This window comes from Triturus cristatus, chromosome 8, assembly GCF_964204655.1.
Source record: "Triturus cristatus chromosome 8, aTriCri1.1, whole genome shotgun sequence".
Classification (NCBI taxonomy): Eukaryota; Metazoa; Chordata; class Amphibia; order Caudata; family Salamandridae; genus Triturus; species Triturus cristatus.
In genome coordinates, this window is record NC_140591.1 from 1,091,295,454 (window position 1) to 1,091,312,139 (window position 16,686).

The window sequence follows — 16,686 nt, forward strand, 5'->3', positions numbered from 1 at the left end:
TAATGATCTTTATTACTTCCCTCACGCTTACATATTATGAACTTTAGGACGGACACTAAATGTTTTCGATGTTCGGTAGATGAGGCAAATGTTGTCATATCTTTGCCACTTGCCCTGCTATTACTTATCACTGGCAGATCGTTTTTTGGAAACTTTGTGGGTTCTTTCAGATTAATTTGGTATGGGACCCTAAGTTAATTTCTTAGGTCATTCGCCATATATTCCGGGCCACTTGGGTGGGAAATGCTTCTTCGCAATTGTATTAGCACTGTTACTCTTGGCCCACCATTGTCTGTTTGCCCAACCACCTAATCCTAAGATTAAGTGGCATGAATATTTAAATACGGGTCACCTCAAAACTCTGCTTATTGATAACAATAAGCGAAGAATAACCAGGGTGGGAACTGGGATGCTACAAAGACATCTGGGGTATGCTATAACTGTCAGCAGTCTGGGCATAAGAGAGTGGATTCTGCATGCCCTTAAAAGTCCCCATTTGATGGACAATTCAAGGGAGCGGCAACCATTGGAGTGGATGATGGTGTGCTCTGAAGAGACCAAAGTTTACACAGAGGCTACATTAGTGACCATGGTCGTGTTGTAAATTGAAGCCCCGGCAGTCATACCTACATGCATGGAAAAGTACAGAAAAGGCCTAAAATCAATGGGACTGATGTAGGGGCTCTGAGGGATGCAGGTGCCAGTGTCAGTATGGTGGGAGCTAGACTGGTTTCCCAATACCAAATGATATCTGGTGGTGTCAGTCACCATGTAACCAATGCTGACAATGAGACTAGGGAGGGGTTATAGGCCCAAATAAAGCAGTTGTGTCCCCTGTCATCCCAGCGGAGTGTTTGTTGGGAAGTGATCTATAAACTTCTGCTTTGGCAGAAGTGGAAAGGAAGGTTTGTGCATAAGTGCTGGGTCTCCCTGAGTGGGTGTGTGTGGCAAAATGAGCACAGACAGCACAACTGGAAAGTCATGGAAGTTTGGAACCTGAAATAATGTCCCAAACCTCCCAGCACAAGAGAAAGGGCAAGAATTCTGCCCAGTCAGCTTCAAAGAGATCACAGGACCGGGGGAGAGTTCTCTTGAGAAAGATGCCCTGGTGTCTGAGTAGGGAACTGCAACTGAAGGAGCCTGGCCTGACCTGGCAGAACTCCTTAGTACAGGGGGACCTCCAGAGTAGATGAATGCCAGGGCCAAAAGTCATGCCCTACTCTTAAAGGCCTGTGGCAGCAAGCTGCAAGGCAAGATAAGGGAGATGCCAGTGATACCCACAGGGTCTTCTGGGAAGATGGGCTCCTGCTCACTGAGGCCAGGACCCAAAAACCAGAGCAACCAGAAGTGTGGTGGTCCCACAAGTTTAAAGAGAGTTAATTTCGACCATAGCCCATGACATCCTCCTAGCTGGACATATGGGACAAACCAAAACCTGGGACAGACTGGATGCCCATTTTATTGGCCCCAAATATCTGAAAAAATAAAGGAGTTTTGTCGCTCCTGTTTTATCTGTCAACCTAGTGGCAAGACAGATGGACAACCTAAAGCTCTCTATGTTCCACTTCCAGTGGTTGGGATTCCCTTTGAGCGGGTAGGGATTAGCATAGTTGGTTCACTTGACCCTCAAACTGCATCTGGGAACAGAGTTATTCTAGTGGTAGTGGAACACGCCAATAGCCACCCAGAAACAATACCCCCTAGGACTGTAACTGCCCCTGCAGTAGCAAAGGCCCTCCTTGGCATGTTTACCAGTGTGGGGTTTCCTAAGAAAGTGGTTTCTGATAGTGAACCATTTTCATGTCTGCATGCCTAAAAGGTATGTGTAATGAATGTAGAGTAACTTACAGGTTGACTAACCCCTATTACCCTCACAAAATGGTTTAGGCGAGAGATTCAACAAAACCTAGAAAGGCATGATAATGTGCTTCCCTGAAAAACTCAGAAGTAGATGGGATATCCTGTTACCTTGACTCTTGTTTGCATACAGAGAGGTGCCTCAGAAGGGGGTTTCTTTTAGCCCTTTTGCCATCCTGGAAGGGGTCCCCTAGGTTTGGTGAGGGAAGCCTGGAAGAAGACCCTTAATGTGCCCAAACTTAACATAGTTTGCAGCTTCACTGCATAGTACCCCATTTCCTACATCTTTTACTTGAAAATACATCTATAATAAAATGTTTACATCACATTCTAGCAACAAGGAAATTATCTGACTGAATTCTTAAAGTTTAAAAAGCAGATTTAAAATGATTTCATGTGACAAGACTGAATTCATGTTTCTTAATGTTCATTAATTATTTTGTTTACAGAAAGAATGGTGAGCAATTCAATAGCGAAGAAGCTCAAAGGGGTGGTTCAGGAGGTCACATGTTAGGTTCCGAAAAGGTGAAGCATATTCTGGCACACTGAATTTCACCAGGCTCCTAACAGCTTAGTTATGATAGGGCTTCTGGTTTTATGGTGTTTATTTTTATAACATTTTCATCTGTATTTATCCATATTTATTTTCTTGCCCTCCTATCAGTATTTATCCATGTTTATTTTATGATTTGTGTGAATAAAGTTGTAAAATCAAATATTTCCAAATGTATTTAATTGATAAATGCGCACTCATAATTTTATGCCTGTTGCATTTTCACAAATTAAGCAGCAAAATGTAACATAACAATAAACCCATAGGTGAATATTAGAATTATACTACAAACACGTGTTATCATATGCCATTCTTTAAGGACATGTCACCCTGGTTTTTTGTTCCCCAATCTTGTATATCTGCTCAGTAGTTGGCCTACATCAATGAAAGACATCACGGAGAGTTACTTAAAATAATCCCATTGTTCTGTATTTTTGCACTTTTAATAATAAATATTTAGAGAGAAAACAATGTTTTCTCTCTGTCGTTATCTGTTAAAACAAGTAACAACCTAAAACTGGGAGCCTTAAATATGAACAGACGAGCCATTACTTGTCTTAAAAATTCTGAATTAATTTGCCTTCTACTAAAAAGGGGGAATTATAATATTAGAACTCCCAAAAGACTTTGCAGTACTAAAAAAGTAGACTACAAATATTTGTACAAAGGCAGTCCGTAGGAATGTGAGGACATCTGTTGGGAGATTTAGGAAGTGGTTATTTTGCATTCTTCTGTCTCAAGATATGTTGCATCTTTGTTGGAAACCAACTCCAGTCCCTTATTTCGGTTGTCCTATAAATGTGTCAGCTGAGGGACTATAAAGCCTCTTTTTTAATATTTACTCCTAAGCCATCTTGCAAGTGCTCTGGGAGAAGTCATTGCCAATAGATTAAAAACCCTGCCTTTCCGGTTGCATACGTGAGAGAGCTGCACCAGAGCTTGTCATGATATACAAATAATGACTAAATCACATATTGTATCTCATCTTCTACTTAGACTGTCCAATACAATTCTGTTACACCAGTGCTTTTTGACACCTTTGTCACTTGTAGGATGGCCTCTACCAAAAACATCTACAGGTCAGTTTGATGTAATTCATTAGGTGCAAAGTTGACGTCACATATAGGACCACAGCCAGCTGTTATTTTCAATAACTTTTGTTAATATGCAAAAATGTAGAAGAAGACAAACCTCTTTCTCTGACGGGTGCAGCTGATCCTACAATGAAACACGAATGATGAAAATTAGTTTACATATCTACTAAGGTTGAATCAAAAATATGAAATAAGACTTCAAACAGGTATCAGTAAATAATTAGCACTCTGTAAATGAAAAGTTACCTTAATCGTAGATTTTCAACAGTCAACAATAATCTGAAAACCAGACCTTACTGACAAATAAAGCACAGCTCATGAGAACTTTGCTTGTATCTGATGTACACAACATGGAGCTATCAATGAAAATAAAGTCACCTCTGTGTGTTTTACTTTAATAAACATAAAGTTGAGTTTCTTTTATTTGATTGCGTTTTATATGATCAGGCATATCATCTTCATTTCTAAATGTTTACTTATTCTTTCGGGCCATCATGTTATAAGCAAAGAACTATATCCTAAATTTCCAATTTTGATTTCCAGCATGGTGGCATACTCAGAACACAGCTCCACTGTGCTTGCCATGTAAGTGTTTTAGACAGATGCTGCCATTAGTAAAAGCAGGACTAGGTAGTACTTGCTAGTATTTAAACTTTGGAAATGAACATTTCACACCAAACCTTTCAGCAGGCTTTGAAAAACTGCTAAAACCCATTAAGAAATGTTTTCCCCAACGTTGTACAGAATGACTTTGTGAGCTTCCAGGTGCTCTCTGTGAATATGTTTCCTCCTAAATTGTTTTGGTTTGATAACGTTTTGATTTATTTTGTTTAACAATAATAAAACTAAAATTAACAAAAAATTAAAAATGAATTGCATGCATGTTCCTTTCTCTATCATGATGTTTATATTCTACCTATACATATACAGAGATTTATCCAATAATATAATTTTACTATAATTATTTAATTTTTAAACGAACTAACTTGACACAGGCTCCCACTTGATTCCAATGTACATAAAAATCACTCTGTGTACCTCAAGACACGCACTGCAAAGAAAGTCATAAACATAATAAAGAGTTGAATTGCTCTTTTCAATTGTGGACACAACTATTTTGTTTGATGCACAGAGACACTAAAAAAACGTTTAGTACCAATGAAACTGTGTTTCATAGATCTCATTTCTTTATGATTGCATATCAGACAAGAGAGTCTTGCTGTACATACCTAGTCATGTACATATATTACCCACTGGTGTTCGCCAGTAAGTAGTTATAGTTAGGAGCTAATTTCCATAGAAAAAGCATTTTTTGACTTGGCTATAGCTATGGCGTCGTTTGACCAATCTGCATGAAATTTTGCCAAAAAAGTGTCACAGTGGGTACTATTGATTGGAAAAGTTTGGGGGTGATCCGTACAATGGTCACCGAGAATTTGGGGTGTGAAATAAGGTTGCGTTTGTAATGTTAATTCCCATTGGAACCTTTAACCACACCTTCAGGCAGAAAGCCGAACGGACTGGCACCAAATTTTGCAGGGAGGTAGATATTGGTTCAAGGGAGTGCCTTTTGCTTATTTGGTGTCAATACATTCAGTAGTTATTGAGTAATTTAAGCTGAAATGTCTGCAAAGCCTTCGCAAAAAAAGACAAGCTCATGCAGGGAAATGCACTGCTCTGATTGGCTGCCAACACTTCAACCAGTAAGTGTTGGCAGCAACCTTGGGACTCGGCTTGAGGCCGAGTCCTCGAAGAATTGTAAAAAATAAAAAAAGGGTGCAGGGTAGGAATACCCTGATCCCCCAGATATGGTGGGGAGGTTCCACAGGGACCCAGCCACATTTTAAAAGCATTTTTTTTAAAATTTAGCCCCAGCATCGCAGTGGATCCGCAAATCCATGGCAAAATTAAAGAAAAAAAAAGACGTGCAGTCTCCCGTGTGTCTTTTTTTAAAGCCCCCGGGTGAGCCAAATCCCGGTGGCATGAAGAGGGGGGCTTCATGGGGCCCCTGTCTTGGGCTTATAAGAAGCCCCAGGGTCCGCTACCTCTCCGGGGCACTTTTAATTACAAATGCAGGGGGGCCACTCAGCTCCCCCACTGCCCCGGGAATTACCACCTCTCCAGGGCTATCTACAAGATGGTAGGGGGGCTGTGCATGTCCCTGGGGACATTGCAGTTTGCTATGGCATTGTGGGAGCACCGTTCCCCCATGCCATAGCAAACTCTAGTCCGCATTGAAAATGGTTTGCATTGAAAATACTCTCACTTCCATGAAGCGGGGCATAATTGCTTTTGGAGAGAGGCCTCTCCTTTTTACATAAACTGTCCCGGGATCTGGCTCACCCGGTGGCCCTTTTGAAAACAAGCACGGGACGCTGTGATGTTTTTTAAAAGCTATTTGCCGTACATGTGATTAATTTGGTTCAATTATTATTATTGTTTTTAAAACATTTTTTGCCCTGCTGGAGTCCCTCTGGGAGCCTATTACCAATGCTTGGGGGTCGGGTTTCCTACACTACTCCCTTTTCTTTTTTTTCTCACATTTTAATTTTGGGGCTCGGGTGAAGCTGAGCCCCAAAATGGCTGCCTACGCTTCCTAGTTGAAGTATTGGCAGCCAATCAGAGCTCTGCATTCTCCTGCAAAAGCTCGTTACAAATTGTAAATTAACCGCAATTCCAGATAAATAAATTTGGATCTCCTTAAATTTCTCAACTATTGAATGGATTACCACCAAATAACAACAAAAAGCACAAGCTGCATACCAAAAGCTAGCTTTCTCCAAAATTTGGCAGAATTCTGTCCAGAAGAAGGAGGTGGGTGTGCAACCCCACTCCCAGGTCATTCTCGGCCCCAGGGACCACCACCTCCTTGGTATGGCTCTTGCAAACAGAAGGAAGAGGCCCCCTTCTGGAGGCATACATGGCCCTTGGGGCTGCCACCCACCCAAGACTGGCTCCTGTTATGTACCAGGGTGCCCACCTCCGGGACATAGCTGCTTGCTTTCGCTTGGCTGGAGCTTTGAAATATCCTGCCAAGCGAGAGCAAACAGTCCAGTTCCAGTGGGCGGGAGCTGTCAAAATGCTCCCCCCGCTGGAAGCAGAGATTTGATCTCATTCCCTGCCCACAGACACGCAGGCAAAGAGATGAAACGAATGCTTCTGCATGGAGGAAGCTGCCTTTCGAGCAGCTCTTTCAGTGCAGCAGCAATGGCGTCTACCTCAGAAACAAGCAAAAACAGGCAAAATAATGTTCCGAAATTAACAGAAAGAAGCAAAATAGAGGTCGGAAATGTGCAGAAAGAGAAATATAAAGGTCAGAAAAAAGTTGAAAGAAGCCAAATAAAGGTGAGAAAGGAGCAGTACGTGGCAAAATAGAGGTCTGAAACCAGAAGCAAAAGGCAAAATAAAGGTGAGAAACAAGCAGAAAGAAGCAGACTAAAGGTCATACACGAACAGAAAGAGGCAAAATAAAGGTGAGAAACAAGCAGAAAGAGGCAAAATAGAGATCAGAAACCAGCAGCAATATTTAAAAAAAAAGTGATATACGAGCAGAAAGCGGCAAAATAAAGGTGGGAAATGAGCAGAAAAGGGCAAAATAGAGGCCAGAAACCAGTAGTAAGAGGCAAAATAAAGGTGACAAACGAGCAGGACAAGGCAAAATACAGGTGAGAAACGGGAAGAAAGAGGCGAAAAAGGTCAGCAACCAGCAAACAGAGTAAAAAAATAAGAGTGAGAAACGGGGAGAGAGAGGCAAAATAAAGGTCAGAAATTATGAGAAAGAAGCAAATTTGATGTCAGAAATTTGCAGAAAGAGGCTAAACATAGACCAGAATGTAGCTGAAAGAGCTAAAATAGAGGTCAGAAACGGACTGAAAAAGGGAAAATAAGGGTAAAAAATGAGTTGAAATAAGCTAAATAGAGGTGAGAAATTAGGAGAAAGAGGCTAATTGAGGTCCGAAACCAGCAGCATAATAAACGTCAGCAACAAGCAGAAAGAGGCAACCTAAAGGTGAAATACAAGCAGAAAGAGGCAGATTGAAGATAAGAAATGAGAAGTTAGAGGAAAATTAAAGGTGACTACCGAGCAGGAAGAGGCAAAATAAAGTGAGAACCGAGCAGAAAGAGGAAAAATAAAGGTCCGAATCAAGCAGAAAGAGGCAGAATTGAGGTCAGCAATGAGCAGGAAGAGTCAGAATAAAGGTGAGAAATCAGCGGAAATTGGCAAGATAAAGGTCTGAAACAAGCAGGAAGAGCCAAAATAAAGGTCGGAAATGTGCAGAAAGAGAAATATAAAGGTCAGAAAAAAGATAAAAGAAGAAGAAGTAATGAAACCAGTAGCAAGAGACGAAATAAAGGTGAGGAATGAGCAGAAAGCTGCCAAATAAAGGTCAGCAATGAGCAGAAAGAGGCAAAATACAGGGGAGTAACGAGCATAAAGAGGCAGAATAAAGGTCAGACACAAGCAGAAAGAGGCAAAGTAAAGGTGAGACACAAGCAGAAAAAGGCAAAATAGAGATCAGAAACCAGCAGCAAGAGGAAAAATAAAGGTGATATACAAGCAGAAAGAGGTAAAATAAAGGTGAGAAATGAGCAGAAAGAGTCAAAATAGAGGTCAGAAACCAGCAGTGAGAGGCAAACTAAGGGTGACAAATGAGCAGGATGAGGCAAAATAAAGGTGAGAAATGAAAGAAAGAGGCACAAAAAGGTCACAACTAGCAAAAAGAGTAAAAAAATAAGAGTGCGAAACGAGCAGAAAGAGGCAAAATAATGGTCGAAAATTAGGAGAAAGAAGCAAATTAGATGTCAGAAATTAGCAGAAAGAGGCTAAGTAGAGTTCAGAAACTAGCAGAAAGTCAGAAAGAGACCAGAATGTAGCCGAAAGAGCTATCATAGAGGACAGAAATGGGAAGAAAGAGAAAAAACTAAAGGTCAGAAACGAGTTGAAATAAGCTAAATAAAGGTGAAAAACAAGGAGAAAGAGGCAAAATTGAGGTCCGAAACCAGCAGAAAGAGGCATAATAAAGGTCAGCGACAAGCCGAAAGAGGCAACCTAAAGGTGAGAAACAAGCAGAAAGAGGCAGATTGAAGGTAAGAAATGAGAAGTTAGAGGAAAAATAAAGGTGACTACAGAGCAGAAACAGGCAAAATAAAGTGAGAACCGAGCAGAAAGGGACAGAATAAAGCAAGAGGCAAGCGAAAGGTAAGAAATGACCAGAAAGAAGCAGAATGAAGGTCAGCAATGAGCAGAAAAGGCAGAAAAAGGTGAGAAATGAGCGGAAAGAGGGAAGATAATGGTGGGAAATGAGCAGTAAGAGGCAAAATAAAGGTCAGCAACGAGCAGAATGTGGCAAAATAAAGGTGAGAAACTAGCAGAAAGAGGCAAAAGAAAGGTAAGAAATGACCAGAAAGAAGCAGAATGAAGGTCAGCAATGAGCAGAAAGAGGAAGAATAAAGGTGAGAAAGGAGCAGAAAGAGGCAAGATAAAGGTGTGAAATGAGCAGTGAGAGGCAAAATTAAGGTCAGCAAAGAGCTGTAAGAGGCAAGATAAAAGCAAGGAACGTGCAGAAGAGGCAAATTAGAGGTCAGCGACTAGCAGAAAGATTCAACAAAACATTGAGAAATGCGCAGAAAGAGGGACAATAAATGTCAGCAATGAGCAGAAAGAGACAAAAGAAAGTTAAGAAATTAGCAGAAAGGCAAAATAAAGGTCAGAATCGAGCACAAAGAGGCAGAATAAAGTTAAGCAATGAGCAGAAAGAGGGAGAATAAAGGTGAGAAATGAGCAGAAACAGGCAAGATAAAGGTGAGAAATGAGCAAAAAGAGGCAGATTAAAGTTCCGAAATTAGCAGTTAGAGGAAAAATAAAGGTGACTAACGAGAAGAAAGAGGCATAATAAAGCGAGAACCAAGCAGACACAGGCAAAATAGAGGTCAAACCAGCTGCAAGTGGCAAAATAAAGGCACAAACAAGCAGAAAGAGGCAATATAATGGTGGGAAACTAGCACAAAGAGGCAGAATAAAGGTCAAGAGCAGAGAGAGGAAAACTAAAGGTCAGACCTGGGCAAAAAGAGGTAGAATAAAGGTCAAAAACGAGCAGTAAGAGCCAGCATAAAGGTCAGAAATTAGCAGAAAGCTCCTGAATAAAGGTCAGCAATGAGCAGAAAGAGGCAAAATAAAGGTCAGACTCAAGCATAAAGAGGCAGAATTAGGGTCAGCAATGAGCAAAAAGAGCCAGAATAAAGATGAGAAATGAGCAGAAAGTGGTAAGATAAAGGTGAGAAACGAGCAGAAAGAGGCAAATTAAAGGTCAGCAACGAGCAGAAAGAGGCAAAATGCAGGTCAGAAATAGAGAAGTTAGATGAAAAATAAAGGTGACTACCGAGCAGAAAGAGGCAAAATAAAGTGAGAACCGAGCAGAAAGAGGCAAAATAGCGGTCAGAAACAAGCAGCAAGAGGCTAAATAAAGGTGGCAAACGAGCAGAAAGGGGCAAAATAAAGGTGGGTAACAAGCAGAAAGAGGCAGAATAAAGGTCAACAATGAGCAGAGAGAGGAAAACTAAAGGTCAGACCCGGGCAAAAAAAGGTAGAATAAAGGTCAAATACAAGCAGAAAGAGCCAGCATAAAGGTCATAAATGAGTGGAAAGAGGCTAAATAAAGGTCAGCAATCAGCAGAAAGAGGCCAGAAAAAGGTGAGAAACGAGCACTAAGAGGCATATTAAAGGTCAGACACAAGCAGAAAGAGGCAAAATAGAGGTCAGAAGTGAGCAGCAAAAGGCAGAATAAAGGTATAAAATGAGTAGGAAGGGGCAGAATAGAGGTCAGAAACCAGCAGAAGGAGTCAAAGTTAAAGGAAAGAAATTAACAGAAAGATGGAAAATAAAGGTCAAAAACGAGTAGAAAGAGGCAAAGTAGAGGCAAGCAGAAAGTGTCAAAATAGACATCAGCAATGAGCAAAAAGAGGCAAAATAGAGGCCAACAACAAGCAGAAAAATGGCAAAATAGGCATCTGCAATGAGCAGGAAGAGGCAAAATAGAGATCAGAAATGATCAGAAAGATGCAAAATAAAGGACAGAAATGAGGAGAAAGAGGCAAAATAAATGTCAGAAGCAAGCAGAAATAAGGGTCAGAAATTAGCAGAAAGGGGCAAAATAGAGGTCAGACATAAGCAGAAAGAGGCAAAATAGAAGTCAGAAACAAGCAGAAAGAGGAACAATAAAGAAAGAAGCATAAGTAAGGTCAGAAATCCGCAGAAAGAGGCAACGTAAAAGGACAGAAATTTCCAGAAAGAGGGAAAATAAAGGTCAGAAACTAGCAGAAGGAGGCAAAATAGAGGCCATCAACAAGCACTAAGAGGCAAAATAGACATCAGCAATGAGCAGAAAGAGGCAAAACAGAGGTCAGAAACAAGCAGAAAGATACAAAATAGAGATCAGAAACTAGCAGAAGGAAGCAAAATTCAGGTCAGAAATTAGCAGAAAAAGACAAAATAGATGTCAGAAATGAGCAGAAACAGTCAAATAAAGGCCAGGAATGAGCTGAAAGAAGCTAAAAAAAGGTGAGAAATTAGCACAAAGAGATACAATAGAGGTCTGAAACCAGCAGCAAAAGGCAAAATAAAGGTGACAAACGAGCAGAAAGAGGCAAAATAATGGTCAGGCAATGAGCAGAAAAAGGCAAGATAAAGGTCAGAAACACGCAGAAAGAGGCAGAATAAAGGTCAGCAATGAGCAGAAAGAGGCAAGATAAAGGTGAGAAACACGCAGAAAGAGGCAAAATAAAGGTAAGTGACCAGAAAGAAGCAGAATAAAGGTCACCAATGAGCAGAAAGAGTCAGAATAAAAGTGAGAAATGAGCAGTAAGAGCCAAGATGAAGGCGAGGAACAAGCACAAAGAGGCTAAATATAGGTCAGCAACTAGCAGAAAGATGCAAAATAAATAGAGAAACGCGCAGAAAGAGGGAGAATAAAGGTCAGCAATGAGCAGAAAGAGACAAGAGAAAGGTAAGAAATTAGCAGAAAGGCAAAATAGAGGTCAGAATCAAGCAAAAAGAGGAAGAATAAAGGTCAGTAATGAGCAGAAACGGTCAGAATAAAGGTGAGAAAGGAGCAGAAAGAGGCAAGACAAAGGTGAGAAATGACCAGAAAGAGGCAAAATTAAGGTCAGCAACGAGCACAAAGAAGCAAAATAAATGTGAGAAACAGGCAAAAAGAGGCAGATTAAAGGTCAGAAATGAGCAGTTAGAGAAAAGATAAAGGTGACAAACAAGCAGAAAGAGGCAAAATAAAGTGAGAGCCCCTCAGACACAGGCAAAATCAAGGTCCGAAACCAGCAGCAAGTGGCAAAATAAAGGCGACAAACGAGCAGAAAGAGGCAATAGAAAGGTGGAAAACAAGCAGAAAGAGGCAGAATAAAGGTCAAGCTTGAGCATAAAGAGACAAACTAAAGGTCAGAACCGAGCAAAAAGGGGTAGAATAAAGGTAACAAATGAGCAGAAAGAGCCAGCATAAAGGTCAGAAACGAGCCGAAAGAGCCTTAATAAAGGTCAGCAATGAGCAGAAAGAGGCAAGAGGAAGGTGAGAAACGAGCAGAAAGAGGCAGATCACAGGTCAGAAATAAGCAGAAAAAGGAAAAATAGAGGTCAGAAACCAGTAGCAAAAGGCAAAATAAAGGTCAGAAACTAGAAGAAAGGGGCATAATAGAGGTCAGAAACCAGCAGAAAGAGTCCAAGTGGAAAGACTGAAACAAGCATAAGAGGGAAAATAAATGTGAGAAGTTGGCCTGGTATATGCTGTTCACTAGTTAAAGTGGACACCTTGCACCAGTACAATTTGATTCTTATGGTAGTAGGTTTAAGACAACCTTTTAAAGAAAGCTATCCTAGTGGTAGCTGTGGAGAGCAGCCTTCGGGCTAAGTCTTAGAGGAGTGTAAAGCAGCTTGTTTTACCACACAATCCCTTGAATCACCAAATGAAAGGACACCACACAGGTATATATATCAAATATATATGTATTTATTACTAAACAACTCTCTACTAATCTCTTTATGAGATTAGAAGTCAGGAACATATTTGTAGGAAGGTGGAATCTGACTACATGGTTGCCCCCACTTTTTTTCTGGTGTTTTGATGGTTTTTGACTAGTCTGGCTGGGAACCTGCAATCCAGGACCCCAGCCTATCTGCTTACTCCCTTAAACGACATGGTGTGCACATTAGGTGCACTAGTGATTGGATACGGTGGTCCCTTGTGAGCCCCTAGTATATGGTACCTTAGGTACCAAGGGCATAGGTACTTGACAGGCCTACCAGGGGCTGGAGCATATATTATGCCAGCCCTGGGAAGCAGATTAAATCTGACACCGCAGGCCTGCTACTGAAGCCTGGGTGAGGTGGTGCTAGCACTTCTCACTGAGATATAGGTTCACTATTTCTCTCCTGCACACACATTTAAACCTATCAGTCACCCCTAAGGCAGGCCCTATAAATCCTGAGGGCAGGATGCTTGGTTTCCAAGTGAGGGGGTGCCTCTGCCTGAGCAGGGCCACTCTGCAGCTCTCGGAGTCCATTCTCTGGGGCTGTTTGTGAATGCGGTCAAACCATATACTCTTAAGTGCATTATAACCTCGCGGTAAATGCTAACTTTGGGATGGCTGCATCAAAACATGTTGTGTTTGGTGTCAAATGCTTTGGAATCATACCCCCACACCAGTAACTGGTGTGGGATTATGATCCCACCCTTCTAGAGGGATAGAAATGTACCTACTGTGGAAACACAGTAGAATCCTGAAGAGCCCTGGCATCACAAAATGAATGCCACCAGTCACAGACACTGGGCTGCCCTCCTGCTGATGACCAAAACTTGCAGTGGAGGAGGCCCAACAATAGGTATCCCATCACAGGGAGGTGTGACCACCTCCCAGACAGGGTTTAGTGTATTGGGGCTGGGTTGGTGCACTCCTAGAGTGCTTTGAAGTCCTGCACTGGGGGAGCAGTAGGCTCCTCTGTGCATACACCAGTTCAAACTGGCTCAGGGGCTACCTGCCCCTGCTCTGGCACAAAACTGGACAAAGGGAAGTGGGTGTAGCCACCCACTCCCCTGACCCTCCCATAGGTGAGGTCATAGAGCTAGTTCCTCCCTTTCCTTCAGTATAAGTTAGGGAACCCATGCCATTGCAAACTAGATATCCCTGAATGACGCTCTGAAGAAGAATCCTGGACCTTCGACGTTCCATTACCTCTGGAAGACGGAATAATCTCCCTTGGAGTCAAGGAGTGACTCCCCTGCTTGGCAGGCACCAAATCTTGCAATCAACGGTCGCAAACTTTCCCGCTTCCGCCAGAGTCCGAAGCCCCTGCAGCCCAGGAAGAGGATTTCCTGACTTCTCCAAGGCCATCGTGAGTCCCCAGTGACGCTGAGGCAAGTGGACCCCACGAGTGATGAGGAACCGCAATCCCTGGGTACCGGGCACTTATTTTCGGGACGGGGTAGGCCTCTGCTCTTTGGAGGGCTCTCTGCTAGAGACATGGACCACACGTGGCCCAAAGCACAGGTCCGTAGAACGTTGTGAAGGGGTTAGACTCGAAAATAGTGCACGGTACCTAGGGATTGCAGTTCCTCGTCACTCGTGGGGTCCACTTGCCTCAGCGTCGCTGGGGACTCACGATGGCCTTCGAGAAGTCAGAAAATCCTCTTCCTAGGCTGCAGGGACTTCGGGCTCTGGCGGGAGCGGTGGATTTTGCGACCGTTGTTACACGTTTTGGTGCCTGCCAAGCAGGGGAGTCACTCCTTGACTCCAAGGGAGATTCTTCAGTCTTCCAGAGGTAGTGGAACGTCGAAGGTCTGGGATTCTTCTTCAGAGCGTCGTCCAGGGATATCTAGTTTGCAATGGCAAGAGTTCACTAACTTATGCTAGAAGGAAGGGAGGGACTAGCTCTATGACCCCACCTAGGGGAGGGTCAGGGGAGTGGGTGGCTACACCCACTTCCCTTTGTCCAGTTTCACGCCAGAGCAGGGGCAGGGAGCCCCTGAGCCGGTTTGAAGTGGTGTAGGCACAGAGGAGTCTACTGCTCCCCCAGTGCAGGACTTCAAAGCACTCTAAGAGTGCACCCACCCAGCCCCAATACACTAAACCCTGTCTGGGAGGTGGTCACACCTCCCTGTGACAGGATACCTATTGTTGGGCTTCCTCCACTGCGAGTTTCGGTCATCAGCAGGAGGGCAGCCCAGTGTCTGTGACTGGTGGCATCCATTTCGTGATGCCAGGGCTCTTCAGGATTCTACTGCGTTTCCACAGTAGGTACATGTCTATCCCTCTAGAAGGGTGGAATCATACTCCCACACCAGTTACTGGTGTGGGTGTATGATTCCAAATGTTTGACACCAAACACAACATGTTTTGATGCAGCCATTCCAAAGTTAGCATTTACCGCGAGGTTATAATGCACTTAAGAGTATATGGTTTGACCGCATTCACAAACAGCCCCAGAGAATGGACTCTGAGAGCTGCAGAGGGGCCCTGCTCAGGCAGAGGCACCCCCTCACATGGAAACCAAGCACCCTGCCCTCAGGATTGATAGGGCCTGCCTTAGGGGTGACTGATAGGTTTAAATGTGTGTGGAGGAGAGATATAGGGAAACTATATCTCAGTGAGGAGTGCTAGCACCACCTCACCCAGGCTGCAGTAGCAGGCCTGTGGTGTCAGATTTAGTCTGCTTCCCAGAAGTGGCATAATACATGTTTCAGCCCCTGGTAGGCCTGTGAAGTACCTCTGCCCTTGGTAACTAAGGTACCATATACTAGGGACTCATAAGGCACCACAGTATCCAATCACTAGTGCACCTAATATGCACTCCATGTCGTTTAGAGAGAACAGAGAGGCTGGGGCCCTGATTAGTAGGGACCCAGCCAGACTATAGCCAGAAACCAGTGTAAACATCAGAAAAAAAGTGGGGGCAACATAAGAGGCAGATCCTATTCTCCTACACACCCCCCCCCCCCAAACGCAGGGACACTAAACTAACGTTGACCAGTTGAGTCTTCGTGTTCTAAGTGGAAATACCTTGAGAGTCCATCTGCATTGGCATGTTGGGTCCCAGGTCTATGTTCCACTGTATAGTCCATCCCCTGTAGGGAAATGGACCACCTCAAAAGTTTTGGGTTTTCACCTTTCATCTGTTTAAGCCATAGGAGGGGCTTGTGGTCAGTCTGAACTATGAAGTGAGTGCCAAACAAGTATGGCCTCAGCTTCTTCAGGGCCCACACCACAGGAAAGGCCTCCCTCTCGATAGCGGACCAACGTTTCTCTCTAGCAGTCAGCCTTCTGCTAATAAAAGCTACTGGCTGGTCTTGACCTTCATCATTCAGGTGAGACAGTACAGCACCCACACCCAGCTCAGAAGCATCTGTTTGGACAATGAACTTTTTGGTGTAGTTTGGACTCTGTAAGATGGGGGCAGTGCACATGGCCTGCTTTAGGTCATCAAATGCCTTTTGACAGCTAGCTGTCCACTGAACCTTTTTTGGCATTTTCTTTGAGGTAAGATCATTCAAGGGGGTGACTATAAAGCCATATCCCTTCACAAACCTCCTATAGTACCCAGTCAGGCCTAAGAAGGCTTTCACCTGTGTCTGGGTGGTTGGAGCAACCCAGTCCATTATGGTTTGGATTTTGCTCTGTAAAGGCTGAACCTGGCCCCCACCTACAAGGTGGCCCAGGTACACAACCTAGCGCTGCCCTATCTGGCACTTAGTGGCCTTGATAGTGAGGCCTGCTTGCTGCAAAGCCTTCAAAACATTTCTGAGGTGCACCAGGTGATCCTGCCAGGAGGAACTAAAGACAGCAATATCATCTAGATAAGCTGAGCAATAAGTTTCCATCCCTGCCAGAACTTTGTTCACCAACCTCTGAAAAGTGGCAGGTGCATTTTGCAATCCAAAGGGCATCACCACAAAGTGGTAGTGCCCACTAGGGGTCGAAAATGCTGTTTTGGCTTTTGCATCATCAGCTAACCTGATCTGCCAGTAGCCAGCTGTTAGGTCAAATGTTAGGTCAAATGTACTGAGATACTTGGCTGAGGCCAAAGTATCAATCAGCTCATCTGCCCTTGGTATAGGATAGGCATCAGTCCTGGTGACTGCATTGAGGTCTCTGTAGTCTACACAAAACCTAATTTCTTTCTTA

At 43.3% G+C, this 16,686-nt stretch overlaps 1 protein-coding gene across 1 annotated transcript in view; it reads right to left on the reverse strand.

Moving 5' to 3' along the window:
• LOC146805420 (otospiralin-like) overlaps positions 1–16,686 on the reverse strand; it is a 91,082-nt gene that overhangs the window by 27,754 nt on the left and 46,642 nt on the right. Inside the window, exon 2 of the mRNA XM_085620503.1 lies at positions 3,602–3,628. Within this exon, the coding sequence (XP_085476629.1) occupies positions 3,602–3,628 (27 nt within the window). The remainder of the gene's footprint in view (positions 1–3,601; positions 3,629–16,686) is intronic.